The following is a 24,056-nucleotide window of genomic DNA, read 5'->3' as shown; positions in this document are numbered from 1 at the left end:
TCCCGCTTCCTCTCTGCCCTGCAACATGCTGCCTAACCCCCCCAGTCCATCTCAAGTCTAGCTTCTGTCTTAATATCTTACCCCCGAGGCTCTTTCCCGTGACTCCTGTAATGCATGACCTGGGCTGCGTGCTGACTTTCACTTCTCAGTTGAGCACTTTGCTCACTGGGAATCACTGCTGCTCGCTGCTCTGTACTCAATGCTGCAGCCACTAGGAAAGCTGGGCAGTGCTCAAACGCAGCTCGGGTTGGCTTGCCTCCATCTCAGTTTATGTCCCCTCTAATGTTTGGCGTGGTCCTCCTGGCTCTTCCAGATTGTCGTCTTAACCTGTGAGTGTGTAGGAAACCCATCAGGAAGATGGCTTCAGGAAAACCTTTCTTCCAGGAAGCCCTCCCTGACTACACCCATCCAGTCTCCACCTCCCTACCTCTTCCACTGGAGCACTCCTGTCTCTTGTATCTCTCTACATGGTCTACCTTCTTACCTTTTCACTTTGGATTATAGCCATGTGAGTGTGCCAGGAGAATCTCCCTGGATTCTAAGTGCCAGTGGGCACACACCACACCAGGTCACTCTGGGAAGCTCTGCCGCGTGTAGCAAAGGAGACTAACTTAATCTGAATTGCATTATCCGTACTTCCCAAGGTGAGCCAAGCACAGCCATTTAACTCACAGACCAGCAGAGGAGCGGAATTCTTCTGAAGGCACTGCAGAATTCCTTCTCCGGCTGATCTGTTTTCGCTGATGATTTTTGGCTGGAGCAGGTATTAAAATTAATTTGCATTCTCTGAGCATGTAGCTAGAAAAGTGACCCAGCAGATATGAGATGGCTGGGGAAGTCATTGCAGTAATAAAAATGTGCTGTTCATCACGCAGCTAGCACTGGCCACACTGCCCCTGTTAGTGCTGATCTGATCTCATGAATGTTTTTCCATCAATCTTCTGAATAAATATTTGGGCCTAGTTCTCCCAATATTACTCACAAAGGAATTTTAAATGCGCTTATCAGATAAAAGTCAATTGTTACTTCATCAGTCTGCAAAGAAAACAAGAAGCATGATTTAGCTAAAAGACTGTTTCCCTAATTCAGAGATATTTGCACGTACACTATTACTGGTGTCCTTCTCGGACCAATGATAAAGGTTTCGTGTTGTGTCTTTTTCTAAGAAACGAGGGAAAAAAAGATCACTCTATGTCTGTTGATTAGAAGTAGACCTATTTTATTCTAATTAAAATAATTAAACACAGAATTGTAGAATGTTAAGGGAAAATGTCTTTATGGGAACTCTCCCAATTGCCTGGATTTTATTTTCCAAATGATTTCCCTTTTATCCCACAGTGCAGTTCAGTAATAAACCTTGCAGTGACACTAAGGATATAAATCTACTTGGCAACCAGAATGAAAGTTTATTCATCATCTATAAATCACGGTATTTTGTGGTTCTCTAAATCAGCGGTCCCCAACCTTTCTGGCACCAGGGACTGGTTTCGTGGAAGGCAATTTTTCCACAGACTGGGGGGTGGGGGGATGGTTTCGGGATGACTCAAGCACATTACATTTATTGTGCACTTTATTTCTATTATTATTACATTGTAATATATAATGAAATAATTATACAATCCACGATAATGCAGAATCAGTGGGAGCCCTGAGCTTGTTTTCCTGCAACTAGGTGGTCCCATCTAGGGGTGATGGGAGACAGTGACACCCGAAGTGTGTTGCTTGTGTCCCGTCTTAATTGTCACTTGCCAATTGTCACTTGTCACTGATGGGTTTGTTTTTTTTTACATCTTTATTGGAGTATAATTGCTTTACAGTGGTGTGCTAGTTTCTGCTTTATATCAAAGTGAATCAGTTATACATATACATATGTTCCCATATCTCTTCCCTCTTGCGTCTCCCTCCCTCCCACCCTCCCTATCCCACTGCTCTAGGTGGTCACAAAGCACCGAGCTGATCTCCCTGTGCTATGCGGCTGCTTCCCACTAGCTATCTGTTTTACTTTTGGTAGTGTATATATGTCCATGCCACTCTCTCGCTTTGTCACAGCTTACCTTTCCCCCTCCCCATATCCTCAAGTCCATTCTCTAGTAGGTCTGTGTCTTTATTCCTGTCTTACCCCTAGGTTCTTCATGATATTTTTTTTTTCTTAAATTCCATATATATGTGTTAGCATACGATATTTGTCTTTTTCTTTCTGACTTACTTCACTCTGTATGACAGACTCTAGGTCCATCCACCTCATTACAAATAGCTCAATTTCGTTTCTTTTATGGCTGAGTAATATTCCATTGTATATATGTGCCACATCTTCCCTATCCATTCATCCGATGATGGACAGTTAGGTTGTTTCCATCTCCTGGCTATTGTAAATAGAGCTACAATGAACATTTTGGTCCATGACTCTTTTTGAATTATGGTTTTCTCAGGGTATATGCCCAGTAGTGGGATTGCTGGGTCAAATGGTAGTTCTATTTGTAGTTTTTTAAGGAACCTCCATGCTGTTCTCCATAGTGGCTGTACCAATTCACATTCCCACCAGCAGTGCATGAGTGTTCCCTTTTCTCTACACCCTCTCCAGCATTTATTGTTGGCAGATTTTTTGATGATGGCCATTCTGACTGGTGTGAGATGATATCTCATTGTAGTTTTGATTTGCATTTCTCTAATGATTAGTGATGTTGAGCATTCTTTCATGTGTTTGCTGGCAATATGTATATCTCCTTTGGAGAAATGTCTATTTAGGTCTTCTGCCCATTTTTGGATTGGGTTGTTTGTTTTTTTGTTATTGAGCTGCATGAGCTGCTTGTAAATTTTGGAGATTAATCCTTTGTCAGTTGCTTCATTTGCAAATATTTTCTCCCATTCTGAGGGTTGTCTTTTGGTCTTGTTTATGGTTTCCTTTGCTGTGCAAAAGCTTTGAAGTTTCATTAGGTCCCATTTGTTTATTTTTATTTCCATTTCTCTGGGAGGTGGGTCAAAAAGGATCTTGCTGTGTCGGGTTTTGATATGAGTCTGCAAGCAATTGATTTATTATGGTCTCTGTGCAGTCAAACCTCTCAGCTAATGATAATCTGTACCTGCAGCCGCTCCCCAGCGCTAGCATCACTGCCTCAGCTCCACCTCAGATCATCAGGCATTAGATTCTCATAAGAAGCGCGCAACCTAGATCCCTCGCACGCACAGTTCACAGCAGGGTTCGTGCTCCTATGAGAATCTAATGCCGCCGCTGATCTGACAGGAGGCGGAGCTCAGGCGGTAATGCGAGCGATGGGGAGCGGCTGTAATTACAGATGAAGCTTTGCTCGCTCGCCCGCCACTCACCTCCTGCTGTGCAGCCCGGTTCCTAACAGGCCATGGACCGGTATCAGTCTGTAGCCTGGGGGTTGGGGACCCCTGCTCTAGATAATGCTGGGAAACCCTGAAATTGGAGCAGTGAATCTCACATCAACAGCTAGCCTTTCAGACATGTTCTAGATGTTGCTCTCTGAAGTGCGATTTGAGCCATTGTCACGCTTCCTTTATATGGGTGATTTAAACTTGCTGTTCAAACACACACGTTCTTAAGAAAATGTGGCGAAAGTACACCAGGTTTTATATCCATATATATAAAGTCCTATTCTGCAGCCACAAATACTAACTTTGAAAACTGAGAACGAATTATAACCGTTAATAGTCTGCAGTTGTCACTTCTCTCCCCAGCATCCTTAAGCCTAGACTATCCAGAATGCGTTCCCGAGGGAGACCAATGCCTTCAGATTGTTTTGTATGCTGTGTTCTCTGGGAGGTTTACAATGCTCATGTATGTCAAGGGCACTGATAAGTTCTCTAAACTTCTTTGACCTTGGAATGCTTTTACCTGACTCTTGAGACTCCACTTTGGAAATACAGCTCTAGGAATGTCTGCTTATAAAAATATCTACCATGTTTTGCCAAAGAAACCCCAACTGGAGTTTCCATCTGCCATTTCCCACAGGAATCTGGGACTGTGACAAGGAGGTCTTATTCTCCTTATCTGAATCCCTTTGGTCCAGCAATTCCAGAAGGTGATGACTGAGGACCCTGGGAACCTCTGGGCAGTGGGCTTGTGGTGCCGATTTCACAGTCTGTGGCCAGCTTGCCTCACTGGAAGCTTGTCCATTGACAGGCCCTGGACCTGTCTCCACGTGGGCTCCCCTGGCATCTGTAACAATGCCATCATGCTGTCACCCAGCACAGAGTCCAACAGAGAAAGAGGAACCAGTCAAAATCCCTTTGGAAAGCACCTCACAAATGTCATAATGTGAAATAACCAGGGAGGGTGGCGTTGTCCATACCAAGAGCTGAGAAAATGGCTAGAGGAAGCAGTAAGCTGCCGGAGAGCTAACTGCAACTAGGACAGTGACACAGGCAGCTGAATCAGACTATGCCACTGGGGTCTCTGGGGCTGGTGATCTGATTGTCTGTTGCCATGGCAAAGAGGGGTTCTCCATTCCCTCAGAATAGGGTTGCCAGATGCATTAAATGAAAGTATAGAATGCTCAGTTAAACTTGCATTTCAGAGCATCAAAACACCTTTCAGCCTAAGTATGTCCCAAATATTGCACGGGATACAACTTATGCTAAAAAAAATGTTTCATTGTTGATCTGAAATGCAAATTTAACTGGGCATCCTTATTTGGCGATCCTTCCTCAAATCCTGGAAACCCATGTAGGGACTTGGCTTTTTTCCTTATCACTCTTACCTTCTCTCAGTGTTCCGCAAACGTGAGCAAGCATCAGAATCACTTAAAGGGCTTGTGAACTCACAGACCACTGGTCCAGCCCCAGAATTTCCGGTCCAGCTAACCTGGGGCGGGGCCAAGGACTTGCATTTGTACCAAGTTCCCAAGTGATGCTGAGGCTGCCGGTTCAGGGGAGGAAAGGGAAGCAGAAGCCACACAGATGTTATTAGCATTTACGTGAAAATATTAGCCTCACTTTGAGAACCACAACCATCTGTCTTGTGCAGAGAATAAACAGTCCATTGATTCCATCAGTGACTCAATTCTCAGGCTTCTTACCTATTTACTCTGAGACCTAGGCTAAGCTACTGAACGGCAAGGCCTCAGTTTGCTCATCTATAAAGACGGAAGACCTGCTTTCACGGAGAGTGGTGCCAGTTACCATTGCTGCTGTCACTGGCATCTCCACGGTTAAAGTGCACTTTCATACGAACCATCCCATGAGACCTTCCAAGGACCTTTAAAGCAGATACTGTCCCCGTACCAAGCAGAGGAGGTACAGAAGGTCAGCGAGCTTGAGTGGCCTGTCCCAGGGCACAGAGCACCGAGCTGAGGCCTAGACTGACCCAGACCTGCAGACTCGGATCCCAAATGGACACTTTTTTCATGGTATGGAGGGTCAGGCGGGCCAAAGGAAGCATCATCAAATGTACATCATAGGGACTTCCCTGGTGGCGCAGTGGTTGAGAATCCGCCTGCCAATGCAGGGGACACAGGTTTGAGCCCTGGTCCGGGAAGATCCCACATGCAACAGAGCAACTAAGCCCATGTGCCACAACTGCTGAGCCTGCGCTCTAGAGCCCATGAGCCACAACTACTGAGCCTGCGTGCCACAACTACTGAAGCCCCCGTGCTCTAGGGCCCGTGCTCCGCAGCAAGAGAAGCCACCACAATGAGAAGCCCGCGCACCGCAACGAAGGGTAGCCCCCGCAACTAGAGAAAGCCTGCACACAGCAACGAAGACCCAATGCAGCCAAAAAATTAATTAATTTAAAAAAAAAAGGTACATCATAGAAGCATGATGTTTAATGTACTAATGCTCGTATTATTTTCATGAAGCAGAAACAGTGAATTTCCTGCTGTGTGTAGTGAGGTCACTAAGAACAGGGGTCATTACGTCTTACAGTCTGGGTGGAGTTGTCCAGCTCCTTTGGTTTGCCTTTAAATTCACCAGTGTGCTCATTGTAGGAAATGCTGTGCATCGCTTTGCTGGCCCCAGAAAAATGCACGTTTTAGGCAACTGATGGGAGCCCTTGACGAGGGTTCAGTTTGTGAGTGTCTGGTCTTGAGTAGGGATCTGGGTTAGTTTGTGAATCTCTGATGCTGTAGACAGTGGGGTAAGCTGAATATTCATGCTATCAGCTTGTTCGGTGGCTCCTTGGGAACAGAGTTGGCCAGGCTGACAGCCAAGTAAAGTGAATCTAGAACCATAAAGGAGAAGACCCTGGGGGGCAGGGGGGAAAGCAGCTTGCGATGGAGCTCTTGGGTCCAAGAGAGAGAGTAGGATGGCACCGGGGATTGTATTAAGTCTCCTTTGAAGCAGAGATGTTTCACTTGGGGATCTGGTTCCTCTAGGTGGAGGAGCTGAAGCCACGGTCCCTGGGCCTCATCTGCCTGTGTTGCATCAAGGATTCTATTACGAGGACCTGCAGGGAGGCTCGTGGGCTGCCAGTGCGCTTGGCAGACTGGCAAGCCCGCGATCCTTCTCATCACCGGCCCCGTCAGCCAAGGGCAGACCCTTCCTCAAATCCATCCTTTAGCTCCCAGCGCCCTATCTGTTCATGGAAGCCCTGAAACGGGCTTCAGTCCTGCTCTAGACTCAAGGATAAGTCTGTCTGTGCAGGAGCCAAGCTCTCTGCAGAGAGCACTATTCACTCATCTTAACCAGGAGCCCGTGGTCCATCTCATTTCTTGACCTGAGCATGAAAAGAGAAATAGATCTCCCCACAGACCTCTGGTTGATTTTTCATTTCTTAATTCTGTATGCCTTTACCTGAAGGATCTGAGAGGCTCGTTGCCTCTCTGAACTGTGACATTAGTATCTCTCTTTTGTGTCCGAATGGGAATTGAGCATCATTTTTGTATAAATGAAATGTGCAGCCTCCGCCGGCCTTCCAGGCCCCTAGAATGGGTTGCTCATCCACAAACTGTCATTCAGGATCCCACAGAAGGATAGAAGGGATTTCAGAAGAATGAGGATGTTTATCCAGCACAAGATTTTATCATCACAAGAGCATTTTGAAGGCAAACAACCTGTGAGTCTTCAACTCGCTTTTCTACAGTGTAATGCACACCGTTTAGTTTCTGGAGGGTTAATTGGTCCAAGGCAGGCCACTCGGCTGCTACCCACGTCAGCAAATTGGAGGTTCCAGCGAGGTGAGCTGAATGGAAATGATGTGCAAGTAACTGGATGTAACTCCTGAAGGCCATGACGTAATTATTCCAGAGGCAGGAGGGCCAGCTGCTCACTGGCTTGGAAACTGACATAATGAACAGCCTCGTGACCTTCGAATACACGTGTATTGGAGCCCCTTTTCAGGAGAAGAATCCTCTAGAGATCTTCTTCCCTAAAACATATCCCATTTCCATTCGTTTTGGGAGGCCCTGTCTTTCCTAGAAGATGCCGGCCAGTGTAGACTTGGCATCTACCCTCCAAACTGGCTTGTTGGCTCCCGGCTGGATTCTCTCCCACAGGCATCTCTTGGGTTTGGTGTTTTTAAGCTAGGGGAAGCAAATTCTAAAAGACTCTTCAAAGTGCTCAGGGTGACTGCAGAACATCAGCTTCTGCGAGGGCGAGGGCGCCGCACTAATAAATCCAGTGTGAACCTGATTATCATTTAGATGACTTGTTCAATAGGAAAAATGAAGCTTTGCCATCAGCTGTAGATAAGGACTCTGTGTGGAGGAAGATGAGCTCTGGCCTCATAAACAACCAGTCATGCTGGTGTCTGGGGGATCCTTGCTGCCTCCTGCTGACACTGTCAGCTAGCTGCCTGGATGTTGAGGCCACCTGTCCCCATCTGTGCATGCGTGTTTGCACGTGTGTGACGTGAGGGCTGTAATAAACACCCGCGTGTGTTTTTAGAGATTGATGGGATGTCAGGACTTGGCTTCGACTCAGCTGCTCCCCGAGAACAGCCTCAGGAGCACCAGACTCTCGGTAGCTCGTTGTTTGCTGACCTGAATCGGGCTCAGTGTGTCTGGCCTTTGCCACGCGAAGTTAGCAACAGGCCAGTAGTTTGGATACGATGGTAAGCCAGACACAAGAGATTCAGGTTTAAAAAAAAAAAAAAAAGAAGAAGAAGAGTTTTCCAGGAAGACAGAAATAGGCAATTTACCTTAGTAATTTGCTTGGGGGGTGGGGAAAACCCCTGCTGTGTTTGAATGATAAAACAGGAGGTAAATACAAGGGCCGTTCTTTCCTCTGTGTTAGTGAATTAGAACACGTACAGCTTCAAGGAAAATCCAGAAAAGACCCATAAGCTAGCAGAAAATTGTTCTCACCAGTCACTTCAATTTTATAAAGGTAGAATTTCCATTAAAAGGGAATTGATAGATGAGCTTTCACTGTATTTTTGAGCAAAGTGCGTGCAGGATGGTTTCCATCTTATGAAATGAGGTCCTGCTGTATGATTCCCTGAAGAGCTGTCTCTTGCTGCAGGCTGGTCCCCATGGTCCTGCTCTCTCTCTCTTTCTCTTTTTAAAATTTATTTTATTCAAGTATAGTTAATTTACAATGTGTTAATTTCTGCTGCACAGCAAAGTGAGATATATATATGTGTGTGTGTGTGTGTGTGTGTATATATATATATATATACACACACACACATACATACACATTTCTTTTTCATATTCTTTTCCATTAAGGATTATCATAGGGTATTGAATATAGTTCCCTGTGCTATACAGTAGGACCTTGTTGTTTATTCATTCTATATATAATAGTCTGCATCTGCTAACCCCAAACTCCCAATCCATCCCTCCCGCGTAAAGCCTGGTTTTCTCTTCCACCTTCATAACTCTCATGGCTCATGTTCGGTGAGTGTAGGTGAGTCCTGAGTCCTCCCACTTCCCAGCTGTGCTGAGCGCTGCTGTCATCTTTTGCTTACCTGGCTGCAATGGTCTGACCTATCTCCCTGCTGCCACGTTTGAATTTTCTCCACCCAGTTGGCGCGTGTTCTGAACAGCTGCTGGAGTCGGCCTTTAAGAATTCAAATCAGATCCCCTGCTTAAAACCCCACGTGGTGACTCCCTCTTGTGAGAGCACTGGAATCACAACTAACTCCGGAACAATTACTGACAGGAAGACGCTGGAACTCACCAAAAAAGATACCCCACATGCAAAGACAAAGGAGAAGCCACAGTGAGATGGTAGGAGGGGCGCAATCACAATAAAATCAAATCCCATAACCGCTGGGTGGGTGACTCACAAACTGGAGAACACTTATACCACAGAAGTCCACCTACTAGAGTGAAGGTTCTGAGCCCCATGTCAGGCTTCCCAACCTGGGAGTCTGACAACGGGAGGAGGAATTCCTAGAGAATCAGACTTTGAAGGCTAGTGGGATTTGACTGCAGGACTTCAACAGGACTGGGGGAAACACTCTTGGACTCCACTCTTGGAGGGCACACACAAAGTAGTGTGCCCATCGGGACCCAGGGGAAGGAGCAGTGACCCCATGGGAGACTGAACCAGACGTACCTGCTAGTGTTGGAGGGCCTCCTGCAGAGGCGGGGGGTGGCTCACCGTGAGGACAGGAAACTGGCAGCAGAAGTTCTGGGAAGTACTCCTTGGCATGAGACCTACAAGAGTCCGCCATTAGCCCCACCAAAGAGCCTGGTAGGCTCCAGTGTTGGGTCGCCTCAGGCCAAACAACCAACAGGGAGGGAACCCAGCCCCTCCCACGAGCAGACAAGTAGATTAAAGTTTTACTGACCTCTGCCCACCACCAGTCCCTCCCATCAGGAAACTTGCACAAGCCTCTTAGATAGCCTTATCCACCAGAGGGCAGACAGCAGAAGCAAGAAGAACTACAATTCTGCAGCCTGTGGAAGGAAAACCACATTCACAGAAACATAGGCAAAATGAAAAGGCAGAGGGCTATGTACCAGATGAAGGAACAAGTTAAACCCCAGACAAACAACTAAATGAAGTGGAGATAGGAAACCTTCCAGAAAAAGATTTCAGAATAATGATAGTGAAGATGATCCAGGACCTCAGAAAAAGAATGGAGGCAAAGATTGAGAAGATGCAAGAAATGTTTAACAAAGACCTAGAAGAATTAAAGAACAAACACCTAGAAGAATTAAACAAACAAACAGAGATGAACAATACAATAACTGAAATGAAAAATACACTAAAAGGAATCAATAGTAGTATAACTGAGGCAGAAGAACGGATAACTGACCTGAAAGACAGAATGGTGGAATTCACTGCTATGGAACAGAATAAAGAAAAAAGAATGAAAAGAAATGAAGACAGCCTAAGAGACCTCTGGGGCAAAATTAAACCCAACAACATTCACATTATAGGGGTCCCAGAAGGAGAAGAGAGAAAGAAAGGACCCGAGAAAATATTTGAAGAGATTATAGTTGAAAACTTCCCTAACATGGGAAAGGAAATAGCCACCCAAGTCCAGGAAGCACAGAGAGTCCCAGGCAGGATAAACCCAAGGAGAAACACACCAAGACACATAGTAATCAAATTGACAAGAATTAAAGGCAAGGAAAAATTATTGAAAGCAACAAGGGGAAAACGACAAATAACGTAGAAGAGAACTCCCATAAGGTTAACAGCTGAATTCTCAGCAGAAACTCTACAAGCCAGAAGGGAGTGGCATGATATATTTAAAGTGATGAAAGGGCAGAACGTACAACCAAGATTACCCAGCAAGGATCTCATTCAGATTTGATGGAGAAATCAAAAGCTTTACAGACAAGCAAAAGCTAAGAGAATTCAGCACCACCAAACCAGCTCTACAACAAATGCTAAAGGAACTTCTCTAAGTGGGAAACACAAGAGAAGAAAAGGACCTACAAAAACAAACCCAAAACAATTAAGAAAATGGTAATAGGAACATACATATCGATAATAACCTTAAATGTGAACGCATTAAATGCTCCAACCAAAAGACACAAGCTTGCTGAATGGATACAAAAACAAGACCCATATATATGCCATCTACAAGAGACCCACTTCAGACCTAGGGACACATACAGACTGAAAGTTAGGGGATGGAAAAAGATATTCCATGAAAATGGAAATCAAAAGAAAGCTGGAGAAGATAAACAAAATTGATTAACCATTAGCCAAACTCATCAAGAAAAAGAGGGAGAAGGACTCAAATGAATAAAATTAGAAATGAAAAAGGAGAAGTTACCACAGACACCACAGAAATACAAAGCATCCTAAGCGACTACTACAAGCAACTCTATGCCAAAAAAATGGACAACGTGGAAGAAATGGACAAATCCTTAGAAAGGTATAAACTTCCAAGACTGAACCAGGGAGAAATAGAAAATATGAACAGACCAATCACCAGTAATGAAATTGAAACTGTGGTAAAAAATCTTCCAACAAACAAAAGTTCAGGACCAGATGACTTCACAGGTGAATGCTATCAAACATTAGAGAAGAGCTCACACCCATTCTTCTCAAACTCTTCCCAAAAATTGCAGAGGAAGGAAAACTCCCAGACTCATTCTATGAGGCCGCCATCACCCTGATACCAAAACCAGACAAACATAGTACAAAAAAAGAAAATTATAGACCAGTATTACTGATGAGTGTAGATGCAAAAATCCTCAACAAAGTACTAGCAAACAGAATCCAACAACACGTTAAAAGGATCATACACCATGATCAAGTGGGATTTATCCCAGGGATGCAAGGATTCTTCAATATATGCAAATCAATCAATGTGATACACCATATTAACAAATTTTAGAATAAAAACCATATGATCATCTCAATAGATGAAGAAAAAGCTTATGACAAAATTCCACACCCATTTATGATAAAAAAAACTCTCTGGAAAGTGGGCATAGAGGGGACCTACCTCAACATAATGAAGGCCATATACAACAACCCACAGCAAACATCGTTCTCAATGGTGAAAACCTGAAACCATTTCCTCTAAGATCAGGAACAAGAAAAGGATGTCCACTCTCACCACTATTATTCAACACAGTTTTGGTAGTCCTAGCCACGGCAGTCAGAGAAGAAAAAGAAATAAAAGGAATACAAATTAGAAAAGAAGAAGTAAAACTGTCCCTGTTTGCAGATGACATGATACTATATATACAGAATCCTAAAGATGCCACCAGAAAACTACTAGAGCTAATCAATGAATTTGGTAAAGTTGCAGGATACAAAATTAATGCACAGAAATCTCTTGCATTCCTGTACACTAATGATGAAAAATCAGAAAGAGAAATTAAGGAAACACTCCCATTTACCATTGCAAAAAAGAGAATAAAATACCTAGGAATAAACCTACCTAAGGAGAAAAAAGACCTGTATGCAGAAAACTGTAAGACACTGATGAAAGAAATTAAAGATGATATGACCAGATGGAGAGATATACCATGTTCTTAGATTGCAAGAATCAATATTGTGAAAATGACTATACTACCCAAAGCAATCTAATGATTCAATGCAATCCCTATCAAACTACCAATGGCATTTTTCACAGAACTAGAACAAAAAAATTCACAATTTGTATGGAAACACAAAAGATCCCGAATAGCCAAAGCAATCTTGAGAAAGACAAACGGAGCTGGAGGAATCAGGCTCCCAGACTTCAGACTGTACTACAAAGCTACAGTAATCAAGACAGTATGGTCCTGGCACAAAAACAGACATATAGATCAATGGAACAGGATAGAAAGCCCAGAGATAAACCCACGCACATATGGTCACCTTATTTTTGATAAAGGAGGCAAAAATATACAATGGAGAAAAGACACCCTCTTAAATAAGTGGTGCTGGGAAAACCAGACAGCTACATGTAAAAGAATGAAATTAGAACACTCCCTAACACCATACACAAAAATAAACTCAAAATGGATTAAAGACCTAAGGATAAGGCCAGACACTATCAAACTCTTAGAGGACAACATAGGCAGAACACTCCATGACATAAATCACATCAAGATCCTTTTCGACCCACCTCCTAGAGAAATGGAAATAAAAACAAAAATAAACAAATGGGACCTAATGAAACTTAAAAGCTTTTGCACAGCAAAGGAAACCATAAACAAGACGAAAAGACCGTCCTCAGAATGGGAGAAAATATTTGCAAATGAAGCAACTGACAAAGGATTAATCTCCAAAATATACAAGCAGCTCATGCAGCTCAATATCAAAAAAACAAACAACCCAATCCAAAAATGGTCAGAAGACCTAAATAGACATTTCTCCAAAGAAGACATACAGATGGCCAACAAACACATGAAAGAGTGCCCAACATCACTAATCATTAGAGAAATGGAAATCAATACTACAATGAGGTATCACCTCACACCAGTTAGAATGGGCATCATCAGAAAATTTTCAAACACCAAATGCTAGAAAGGGTGTGGACACAAGGGAGCCCTCTTGCACTGTTGGTGGGAATGTAAATTGATACAGCCACTATGGAGAACAGTATGAAGGTTCCGTAAAAAAACTAAAAATAGAGCTACCATACGACCCAGCCATCCCACTACTGGGCATATACCCAGAGAAAACCATAATTCAAAGAGACACATGCACCCCAATGTTTATTGCAGCACTATTTACAATAGCCAGGCTATGGAATCAACCTAAATGCCCATCGACAGACAAATGGATAAAGAAGAAGTGGTACGTATATACAATGGAATATTACTCAGCCATAAAAAGGAATGAAATTTGGTCACTTGTAGAGACGTGGATGGATCTAGAGACTGTCATACAGAGTGAAGTAAGTCAGAAAGAGAAAAATATCGTATACTAACACATATATGTGGAACCTAGAAAAATGGTACAGATGAACCAGTTTGCAGGGCAGAATTAGAGACACAGATGTAGAGAACAAACGTTTGGACACCAAGGGGGGAAAGTGGCAGTGGGGGGTGGTGGTGGGATGAATTGGGAGATGGGGATTGACATGTATACACTAATATTTATAAAATAGATAACTAATAAGAACGTGCTTATAAAAATAAAAAAAATAAAATTTAAAAACAAAAAAAAAAACCCACCTGGCTCTCCATCTCTTACTCTGGAGGAAAACTCAACAGACTTGCAGATCTCCTTAGTAGGCTTGCAAACCCAACACTGATGCTTCCTGTCGCCTGCTGTTACAGAATGCAAGTTCGTGTGCCTGACCCACAGTTAGGCCAAACAATACCGAAACATAGAGATTTAGTGCAGAGAAAGGTTTATTGCAGGGTTATGCAAGGAGACGGCGGCTCATGCCCCCAAAAAGCCCAGACTCCCCAAAGGGTTTCAGCAAAGCCTTTTTAAAGGCAACCTGAGGGAGGGGTGTGGTTGGTTGTTGCAGATTTCCTGGTGTTGGAATCCTTTGTTCTTGCAGCTGTCGGTGTAGGTCAGGTCACGATGTTCCTGTAAACCTCCAACAAGACAAATGTTAGTCTCTGTTCTGCAACTTTTCATCTCTATATGAACAAAAAAGTATTATACCCTTAAAGGTCAGAGCCTTGAGAATGGGTTTTCATGTCTATTTCAGGCTATAGGCAACATTCTTAACTCAGAGCAAAAGCAATGGAATACAAAGGTTAAAGTAAAAGAAACATTGCTGATATGGAGTCAGATTCGTTCTTCCCTATTACATGGCGCCCACTAGAATCATGGGAGATTCTGGTTCAGGTTCCAGTGCCCACGTGTGGGAATCGTGGTTAGACTCTGCAGGCGGTGGTAAGGTGTATAACCTGGGTGGAGAACCACAGTGTCTTTGCTTTTACCTCTACTCCCGGCCTGCCTTCTCATGCCCTCGTGCCCCCTCCCTCACACTGTATGCACTGTGTCCCGGATCCTTCCTCACTCTTCCCTCTACTGGCCCCCATGGCTGGCTCCTGTGGTCATTTGGGTCATGGTTTAAATAACTGCTCCCTGAGGAGCCTTCCTGACCACCCTGGTCCTCCTTGACCATGTGGCCATGATTCTTTTTCATCACAGCACCTACCTGATACTTTGCAGCTGGTTTGTTAATTATCTGACTCCTTCTTCAATAATGAAGTCTCATGGTGGCAGGATCTTATCATTTTTATTTTCTTCTGAGCATTCCCTGGAGGCATAGTAGTTGCTCATTTAATGTTGGAGGCAGGAGGAAGGAAGAAGAGAAAGGGATTTTGGATTGGTCTCCTGGGAAATGGACCAACACGTGTCAGGGCGACCAAAAGATGAAATCTGCAACCACGGGTTGGTGGCCGTGTTCTGAGGTTGAGGGCATGTGTGGACAGGGCTGGACTGATCTGGACGGAAATCCAGCTCTGCCACTCACTCATTCACTGCATAAACCTGAGCAGGAAACCCTTGGCCCTTTGAACTTTGATTTTCCAACCCTAAAATACAAAAGAAATATGAGTATGTCACAGGGTAGGTGTGAAGATCTATGGCGATCCAATAAACACTAGCTGTTTATTATAAGTAGTAATGCTGACCCTCAGGTGTCACCCTGCCCCCTCCCCTCTTCCTGCCGCTTTCCCTCTCAAAGTGCCAAATAGGGTTCTTTTTACTCTAGCGAGGCTGGGAGCCATTAGCGACACACTTGATTATTTCAAACAACTTCCTCCAGGAAGGTAGAGCCTCGCTTTCTTCCTCTCTTCCATCCCATCCAGAAAGCATCCCCACTATCTGTCACGTGGGCCTGGTGCTGTTATTAAAACTCAGAATCAACAGCAACCAGCGAGGTGCGGGGTGGAGCCCGCCAGCTGGGGTGGGCCCTCTTGGATACAGACATGCTTGTTTTGCACCTAACGTGGGCTGCTGGGCCCAGAATTGAAACTTGTGCTGAGACACAGCGGGCGGAGAAGAGTTCAGAAAACAAAACAGTGGAGGTGCCAGATAGCTCACGTTTGCTTTTGTTTCCTCTTGGAAGTAAGACCAGAGCTTCATTGTGGTATCAGGTGCTCAAAAGAAACAAACCGAACCAAAACAAAAACAGAACTAACTTCTGAGGGGAGACCACATACGATTGAACTGAGATTATAGAAATATTGTAAATGCACTTTGTAACGTTTCTGTTCCCTTGGGGTACCGTGTATCTGTTCACGTCACCCTTCCCCTAATCCTGACTGGCTCCCGAGGAATGCTGGTGCAGACCCAGCGGGGGAGTCTCTGTCGGAGGCTCCTTCTCCCTGCCTCAGTGGGGGTCTTCAGGCGGACGCGTATTTGCTTGTCCAAGACGCTGACTGCCTTAAGGTGACAGCCCATTTCTTTGGAATGCTGCTGGGATTTTCCTGAGGTCCTGGGCTCTGGCCGGGCCCTGTCTGGAGGGTGAGCAGAGGGCGGGCGCTGGGAGGCGTCTCTGCAGATCAGTCTTCATGGCGACATTGACTCTCCTGGTTCACACGGCCCAGTGCCTTTCCAAACCCTGGGGACGTTTTCCCTTCCCTGGGAAAACTCTTCTGATTTCTTTCTCTTTTCTTCTATTTTTCCTTTGAATCTTGTCTCTGAAGTTGAATAATGGCGCCACCTTTTTCTTTTATGTTTATAACCAGACAGAATTCAAGTTCAGCCACTGTGTTGTTTCCATCTTGTAAATCGGTAGCTGTGTTACAGTTCCCCAGAGGGGAAGAGATGTCTTCGTATCCACGCCTCTATCCCACCTTCTTGCATATTCCTGGAAAAGTCGGTATATTCTCAAGCCTGAGAAATCTTCGGTGGCTCCGCTGGAGTATTGAGCGAGGGGGGACAGGCCCAGGTGGGGGAGACTCTTAGAAACATGGTGGAGTCTTGGCTGGGGGCCACAGGGAGCCCACTCTGCAACTCCATGATTGAAGGACATCGAGTCACCTGTCTGCTTGTGCTGAATGAAGGCAGGGGAGCTGGTTACCATCCAGGGGTTCCAGACAGTATGTGTGGCAGCTGCTCAGATGCATCCCCATGCAACAAGCACCCCCATGCAATATTTCTGGGTGCCAGCCTCTTGGCTAACCCGTAGGGCTGAGTCTCATGGGGTTTTCAGAGTTATCGCAGAAAGGTATACACAGTTTTTGAAAAAACACAGACCATTTTCAAGTGTGCCATCTGTAAACATCTTGTGATGAGCAGTATGTACTTTTCATTAAAAAAATTCCAGACTCAAAGTCATCTTTAGCCACCGTGTACTTTCTTAAAGGGCACTAGACAGACATTACTCTTATGTTGTCCGTTACATTTTCTGACCTTGGAAAGGGCTAATCCCTCCATTAGAAAGGATACAGAGGCCGAGCATCCCTGAGGGAGACAATTGTGAGTGAAAGTTCCTGCTCTGAAAGTGTTCTAGCAACTGTGGGAGATTTCCTTGTCCTCAGAGGCACCAAAAACAGTGTGGAGATTTTTTGTGGGTGGGATGACCTCACACCCAGGGCCCTGCACCCAGAGCGACACTGAAACACATTTTCGTGCCACAGTGGCACTACCCCAGTAAACTCTGACTCTTTATTGCTAAATGCAGCGTGCAAAGGAGTCACTGACCATAAAGTCGATTAGATGTTAACCTTGAACTTCATGCCCATGTTTAACTGTTCGTTGATTTCAATACAACTGTGCGTGGTGTGTGTGTCTACTGAGTCCTGCTGTGTTTGTAACAGACTGGGCTTAGATTAAGGATGGATAACAGAGAGTTAACTAAGCCCACCACGATGTTTCTCTAGAAATGTGCAACATCTGTACCTTCTGAAATTAATCCTCTGTCCACTTTTTTTTTTTTTCCAGATAATTTGTTCAAACCGAAAGAAAGGTACATTTCAGAGAAGGAGATGCATATGCGATCTAAAAGGTACTCGATTATATTGTGTGCGGTCAAAAAAAGTGGGGGAGGAGGGAGGAGGGATGGCTTGATGGATCCAGGCACTGTCCAGCTGGGCCACTATTTCTAGGTCCACGTTTAAGCTCTGAGGTCTTCTTGGCCGTGGATTTGAAAAGCTGCGGCTGAAAGAAGTGAAGTTGTTGAATCGCGCCTCTGAATGCTAATGTCGTTCTTGGAAAAACCTTAGGAACGTGGTGGGTCTTGGATTCTGAGCCAGTCCTATAATTGGTCTCTAAGAGATCCCCAGACTCACAACAGGAATGCTTCTGCACTTTCCCATCGTTGCTCTGGGCAGGTGCTGTTTGTCACTGTGCACCTTTGCAGGTAATTTTATGAGGAGGAGAGAAGCTAGGTCTCCTGAGGGCCTTGACAGTGGCAGAGCCTGGAGGAAAGCATCCAGGCTTGGAGGCCGATGGCGCGTGGGGCCAGCGAAGCCACAGAGGGCCACGAGCCGGCCTTTTTGGCACCGCATCGCCGGCGGGCGTGGCGGCCCTGCTGCCCGCAAACCCTCCCTGTCCTGCTTGGCTGGTTGCTCTTCTAGACGCCCACTCGTTCTCACCAACACACAAAGGCTGCCATTCTTTCTGAGACCTGGCCTCCCAACCCAAATGTAATAACTTGACAGAGTTTGCCAAGTTCATCCAAGTAAAATGCCATTAGTTTATAATAAAGTATCTAGCACTGGGAGGACCTATAACAATTTAACCAAATTGATAGTACAACTTAGAGAAGCCATTAAAATAGGAAGAATACATTTCTCCCCGCTCCAGGCGCAAAATCTCTGCTTTCCCATGATTGTATTGTTTCCATGACGATTAGCCAACTTTGATTATCTGTAGGGAACCTCTTTGTAAATAAAAAAGTAAAAGTGAGGAGAAAGGGGACCATCCCATTAATGACCCACTGCACAGCTTTCTAACTGGGTTTTTAAAGGGCCACTGGGTTTCAAGACCTGCCGTTGCGGAAGTGCAAAGTTGTGTATACCTCATGCCAAAAGTATTCCTTTTTCAATTTGGTGGAAAATGCAGCCACATCTTCCCCTCCTGGTCCCTAAGTCCAGAGCTGCTATCATGGAGACTTGAAATTAAAATGTAGATCTCAAAGCAGCCTTCGTGGACAGAACATCACCATATCATTCTACTGAGAGGAGACTGAGGCTCTGAGAGGACCGATGGGCAGAGTGAAGCTGTTCCCCACATCATGGCTTCCCTGGCTGGAAGCCAGGTCTCCTCAGATGCGGTCAGTAACGGGACTTCCACTCTGCTCTGTGGGCTGTGCCCTGGGTGGGCTCAGACCCCGGTTCTCAGACCTCACGCACCCACAGAATCACACTGGAGCTTCCTTTTCTTTTGTATTCTTTGTTATCGGTTATATTATTAAATTACATTTTCATTAAAAAGAATTCAAACAGAGGAGAGAGAGCTGAAGTCCCTCGTGACTGACTGGCCCCCCTCCTGCCCCACCTCCCAGCCTTGTACTTTCTCCAGAGACACCACAGTTATCAGCATCCTATATATCATTCCAGGCCTTTCTCTCTGCCTGAAAATAGACGTTTATTTGTACGTCTATTTAGACGTACAAATTAGAGAACTATTTAGTATCTAATTAGGTAACTATTATTAGTTATCTAATTCTTAACCATAAATGGGATCATGCTATATGCAATATTATCTTTCTGTAGCTTCTTTTACTTCGTGTCTGTGAGGTCTTTTTCTGTGTCAAAAGACATGGGTGATTCTCCTCATTGATGCAGAGTGGTCCATTGTACAAACGTGCCATAATTTATTGAGGATGTTAAGAAAATACTGCAGCAGAAGCTCCAGGGCTGAGACCTGGGAATTTTTATCCTAAACTCCCCACAAGATCAGATGGTCAAGATCGGGAAGGTGCGTGTCTGTGGATCCAGAAGGAGTTCCACTGTGGAGCTTTGGGACGTGTCAGATTTCCTACTGACCCTGACAGACTTCTCCTGGTCCCCTCTAGCATTGCTCTTCGATGTGGCAATCGTGTGTTCATTTAGATCATGTCGATGCCCTCAGTGTGCCAGGCACTGTGCCATGTGCCAGCAATTCCCAGGTCACTCTACACTACATGATTGGGGAACAGTGTTGCATGAAGTCAGACAGACCGAGGCCGGACTCCCAGCCCCTCATTCACCAGCCGAGGGACGCCACTGGCCTCCTGACCTCGCTGGGGATGGGTTCCTCACTCCCATAACAGCAGGACACTGGACGGTGTCTCTTCCAACTGTCGTGAGGGCTACCCGGGAAAATTCATGTCAGATGATTAGCTAGTAAGGAACCCTCTTGCACTGTTGGTGGGAATGTAAATTGGTGCAGCCGCTATGGAGAACAGTATGGAGGTTCCTTTAAAAACTAAAAACAGAACTACCATATGATCCAACAATCCCACTTCTGAGCATATATTGAGAGAAAACCATAATTCGAAAAGACACATGTACCCCAGTGTTCACAGCAGCACTATTCACAGTAGCCAGGATATGGAAGCAACCTCAGTGTCCATTGACAGATGAATGGATAAAGAAGACGTGGTCTACATATGCAATGGAATATTACTCGGCCATAAAAAAGAATGAAATAATGCCATTTGCAGCAACATGGATGGACCTAGAGATGATCATACTAAGTGAAGTAGGTCAGACAGAGAAAGACAGATATCATATGATATCAGTTATATGTGGAAGCTAAAAAATAATGATAGAAATGAACTTATTTGCAAAACAGAAAGACCCACAGACATAGAAATCAAACTTACGGTTACCAAAGGGGGAAGGGCGGGAAGGGTAAATTAGGAGTTTGGGATTAACACATACACACTACTATATATAAAATAGATAACCAACAAGGACCTACTATATAGCACAGGGAACTAGAATCAATACTTTGTAATAATCTATAAAGGAAAAGAATCTGAAAAATAATACATATGTGTATGTATAACTGAATCACTGCTGTACACCTGAAACTAACATAACATTGTAAATCAGCTATATTTCAATAAAAAATAAATAGATAAAAATTTTTTAAAGGTAAATTCATAAAAAGATTATTAGCCTAGTGCCCTATAGCCGAGACAATGTCACCTGCTAATATTGTCATCATCAATACTTGTATAGTTTGTAATTATTATTTTAAGAGAGCAACATGTTAAACAAATTTTGTCTGGCTTTCAAACATGAGAGAAAATAAAACAGGAGATGTTAATCCAAGTGCCACGTGTACAGCACCCCAAAAGCTCAGGCTACAGTGTCTCCTCTGTGTCTGTGGATTCCAGCAGGAATCTTGTTTGGCATCAGTACATAAACAATTTCTGTAGGGAAGTCAGAAGAAAGGGCCCAGAAGAAGGATCCCTCAGGCCCTGCTTATGTCTTGGAAGCTGCTAATTTTACACCAGGGCAAGAACATAATATCAATACATATGCCTGAGAGGTATTTGGAAACAGCTTAATTAGGAATGCAGTAGGTAAAGAGGCAGACACACACATATTTTATGTGTGTGTCATTCCAGTACAATTCCTGCTACTTCCATTGTTTCGCTGCTCCTTTTCTAAGTCATGGGGAGACAAAAATTGAGTGGCAAAAAGGTATTTGGTAAAAGGTAAGTTTACGCTCAGAGTGGCAAAGCGTAGGTCTAGAGTCTCTCATTTTACAAGCAAGTGGTTAATTATCGTAGAAGATGGAGAGACAAGAAAAGTGACCTCTGATTAAACACCCGGCCTCTCCAGCTTTGCCCTGGGTGGGGCTCCATCTGCTGCGTGGCCCCTGCCTGGGCAGTCCCATCTGGAGATGATCAGGGGAGCCCCGGGTCTTGGGGTCTCACAGATGCGAGGTGGCCCATATGCAGCTGATCGTCCCTTTGAAATGGAAGAGCCTGCTGACAAGAGAGGACACAGATCCACAGCAGACACACGCTATCTCGCTACCATTCAGAATGTTTTCTGCATCTGTTTCAGAATCTATAATAACTTGCCGGAAGTTAGAAAGAAAAAAGAAGAACAAAAGAAAAGGGTGATCTTACAGAGTAACAGACTCCGGGCCGAAGTCTTCAAAAAGGTAATGGCCCGGCCGCCAGCAGGTGTGACGTGTGTGTGGTGCCCAGATGCTGACTCTGAACTTGACTTCTTTGTCTCTAATTCCCTAGCAATTACTGGACCAGCTCCTTCAAAGGAACGCAGTCTAACCACAGGCTGCCCTGCTGACCCTCTACCTGGACCTGGGACGACTTCAAACGCTGGATAAGCCATTAAACTTAGCATTATCTGCATGACGTGAAATACTTATTTTACTTTTGATTTTTTTTTTTCATAAAGGAAAGCATAGCTTCCCGAATTGCTGACCCAAACCAAGCAGAAACAAAACCCCTTGAGGAAATGGATCATCAGACCGCAGTGGGGTAATCAACTCAACTGAACCCACTCGATACGGTCCCTTCATTTTTTTTTCACTTCTGAATTTTATCTTTTGCTTCTGGTTTTTCCCCCTACCATTTCCACTCAGGCAGAAAGGTCTTCTATGCTCAAGCGGGCTTAGATCCCTGGGAGCTGGGGGTTTTTTTTTCATTGAATTTCTAGGACCTAAAATACATCACTTTCAAAATACCAATCTCAACTTCTGCCAGTTCTGCAAACTCCAAATTTGGGGATATCACACAGTGTGTTTGCAACCTCTCTGGGTGTGTGTGCCATGTAATACTGAAGGCAAACTTTGGAACTAGGCGGGCGCTCTGCCAGGGGCTGGGGACAAGTGACCTGTTTCTTGGTGACCTGGGGTGATCAGAGCAGCCCTCACTACTCCCACCCTACTCCCAGGACCTGCCTTTGTTTAGCAGAAGAGCCTATTTCCATGGAAGCCATGAGGGCAGAATTGGCTGAAAAAAGTTGTAGGTAACTTCAGTGTTTTCTGTAAACCGTCCAGCCCCCAGAAAGAGCTGTGTTGCTGAAAATGGCCTGATGGCTCCAACTGTAACGTTTCTTCCTCCAAACAGTTACAATGTCCATTATTTATAAATGTGCATTTGGGGAGTGAAGAGCAATAGCTTTATCAAAAATGGAAATAAATGCAATTATTACAAAAATTAAAGTATTGCTCTTTTCCGTGTTCTGTGTTATGAACCAAGCAGCCAGTACAGATGGTGCTCAGAGAGAAATGTCACCAAGGTCCAGTGGGGACCTCTGACCTGCGCCTGTGCCACCACCTTCTGACCATCACAGCCCCCAGGTCAGGGCCCTTGTTCTTCCCGATGCCTGGGGAGAAGGTTTTCCCCAGAGAGCTGGCCTGAGAGGTGTCGGGATGTTGTTGAGAGCAAGGTTAGGATCCTGAGGTCCCCACATCTCACCAGGAATCTCCCCGGGAATGAGAAGGCGGTTTAGGGGATTAGGCAGGAGCCCTGGTGACACTTCTGTCCCTTTCCCTCCTCCCACGGCTGCATACACCATCCCCTCTTCCTGGAATGCCTTTCCTCTGCGTATCTGCTGGAAAACTATTTGAAAGCTCAGCCTGAGTTCTCTCCTGTCGCGTCTCCTCTGCCCTGCCCTCGGTATGGATGGGCACTTCACTCTGGGTGCACGTGGCATCAGAAGCTGTGCCGTGTTGCCCAGCAAGATGATCTGACCAAATGCCAACCGTGAGTGGAGACTCTGGATTCATGTCCTGGCTGCACTGCGCCCTGCTCTGTGGCTGTAGGCAAGGGTATCAGTCTGGACCCCCTCAGGAGAGAGGAACCTCACAGCGACGTGAACAGGGAAGTTTAATGTACGTGGTTATAAACCGTAAGAGAGGATTGGAGTGATGCGGGATTGGCTCCTGAGCAGTAAAGAGAAACCAAAAGAATACAGGTGGGAATAGCAGTTAAAGGAGCAGTGCTGCCCTGAGGACAGGTACTCCCCGGGCTCCTGGGCGAAGATCTAGATATTGTCGGAAACTGTCTCCTTGGAGGCACTCTGCTACAGCACCACCTGAGGGAGGTGCTGGCGTAGGCAGCTGGCCACCGAGTGCCGCCGGTAGCTTGACCTGCAGGAACCGGGTGGGTGGATGGGGGGGTGCAAGTTTGCAGGGACCTTGAGCCACTGTCCCTGGTGTGGGAACCATGCTCTTCTCCTCCTGCAGTGTCTCCCCCGCTCCCTCTACTGGCAAAGCATGGCAGTGTGCCAGCAGATAGAGGGGAAACATTGCAAGGGCCTGGACCCATTTTAACAGAGAAGGCAAAAAGGCTGCCTTTGGAGGTGTGGGATGATAAACTGACTGGTGTGGCCAGTTATTTAACCTTGCCTCAGTTT

At 45.1% G+C, this 24,056-nt stretch overlaps 1 protein-coding gene across 2 annotated transcripts in view; it reads left to right on the top strand.

Moving 5' to 3' along the window:
* Window positions 1-22,860, top strand: part of C14H10orf90 (chromosome 14 C10orf90 homolog) — a 233,815-nt gene extending 210,955 nt beyond the window's left edge. For both annotated transcript variants that reach the window (XM_033420742.2, XM_049696760.1), the window contains exons 6-8: window positions 17,668-17,731; window positions 21,735-21,834; window positions 21,923-22,860. In XM_033420742.2, coding sequence (XP_033276633.1) covers window positions 17,668-17,731; window positions 21,735-21,834; window positions 21,923-21,961 — 203 coding nt within the window. In that variant the 3' untranslated portion in view covers window positions 21,962-22,860. The remainder of the gene's footprint in view (window positions 1-17,667; window positions 17,732-21,734; window positions 21,835-21,922) is intronic.
* The last annotated feature ends 1,196 nt before the right edge of the window (window positions 22,861-24,056 follow it).

Source organism: Orcinus orca, chromosome 14 (genome assembly GCF_937001465.1).
Source record: "Orcinus orca chromosome 14, mOrcOrc1.1, whole genome shotgun sequence".
In the NCBI taxonomy this organism is placed as follows: Eukaryota; Metazoa; Chordata; class Mammalia; order Artiodactyla; family Delphinidae; genus Orcinus; species Orcinus orca.
This window is presented reverse-complemented; position numbering and strand designations above follow the sequence as displayed.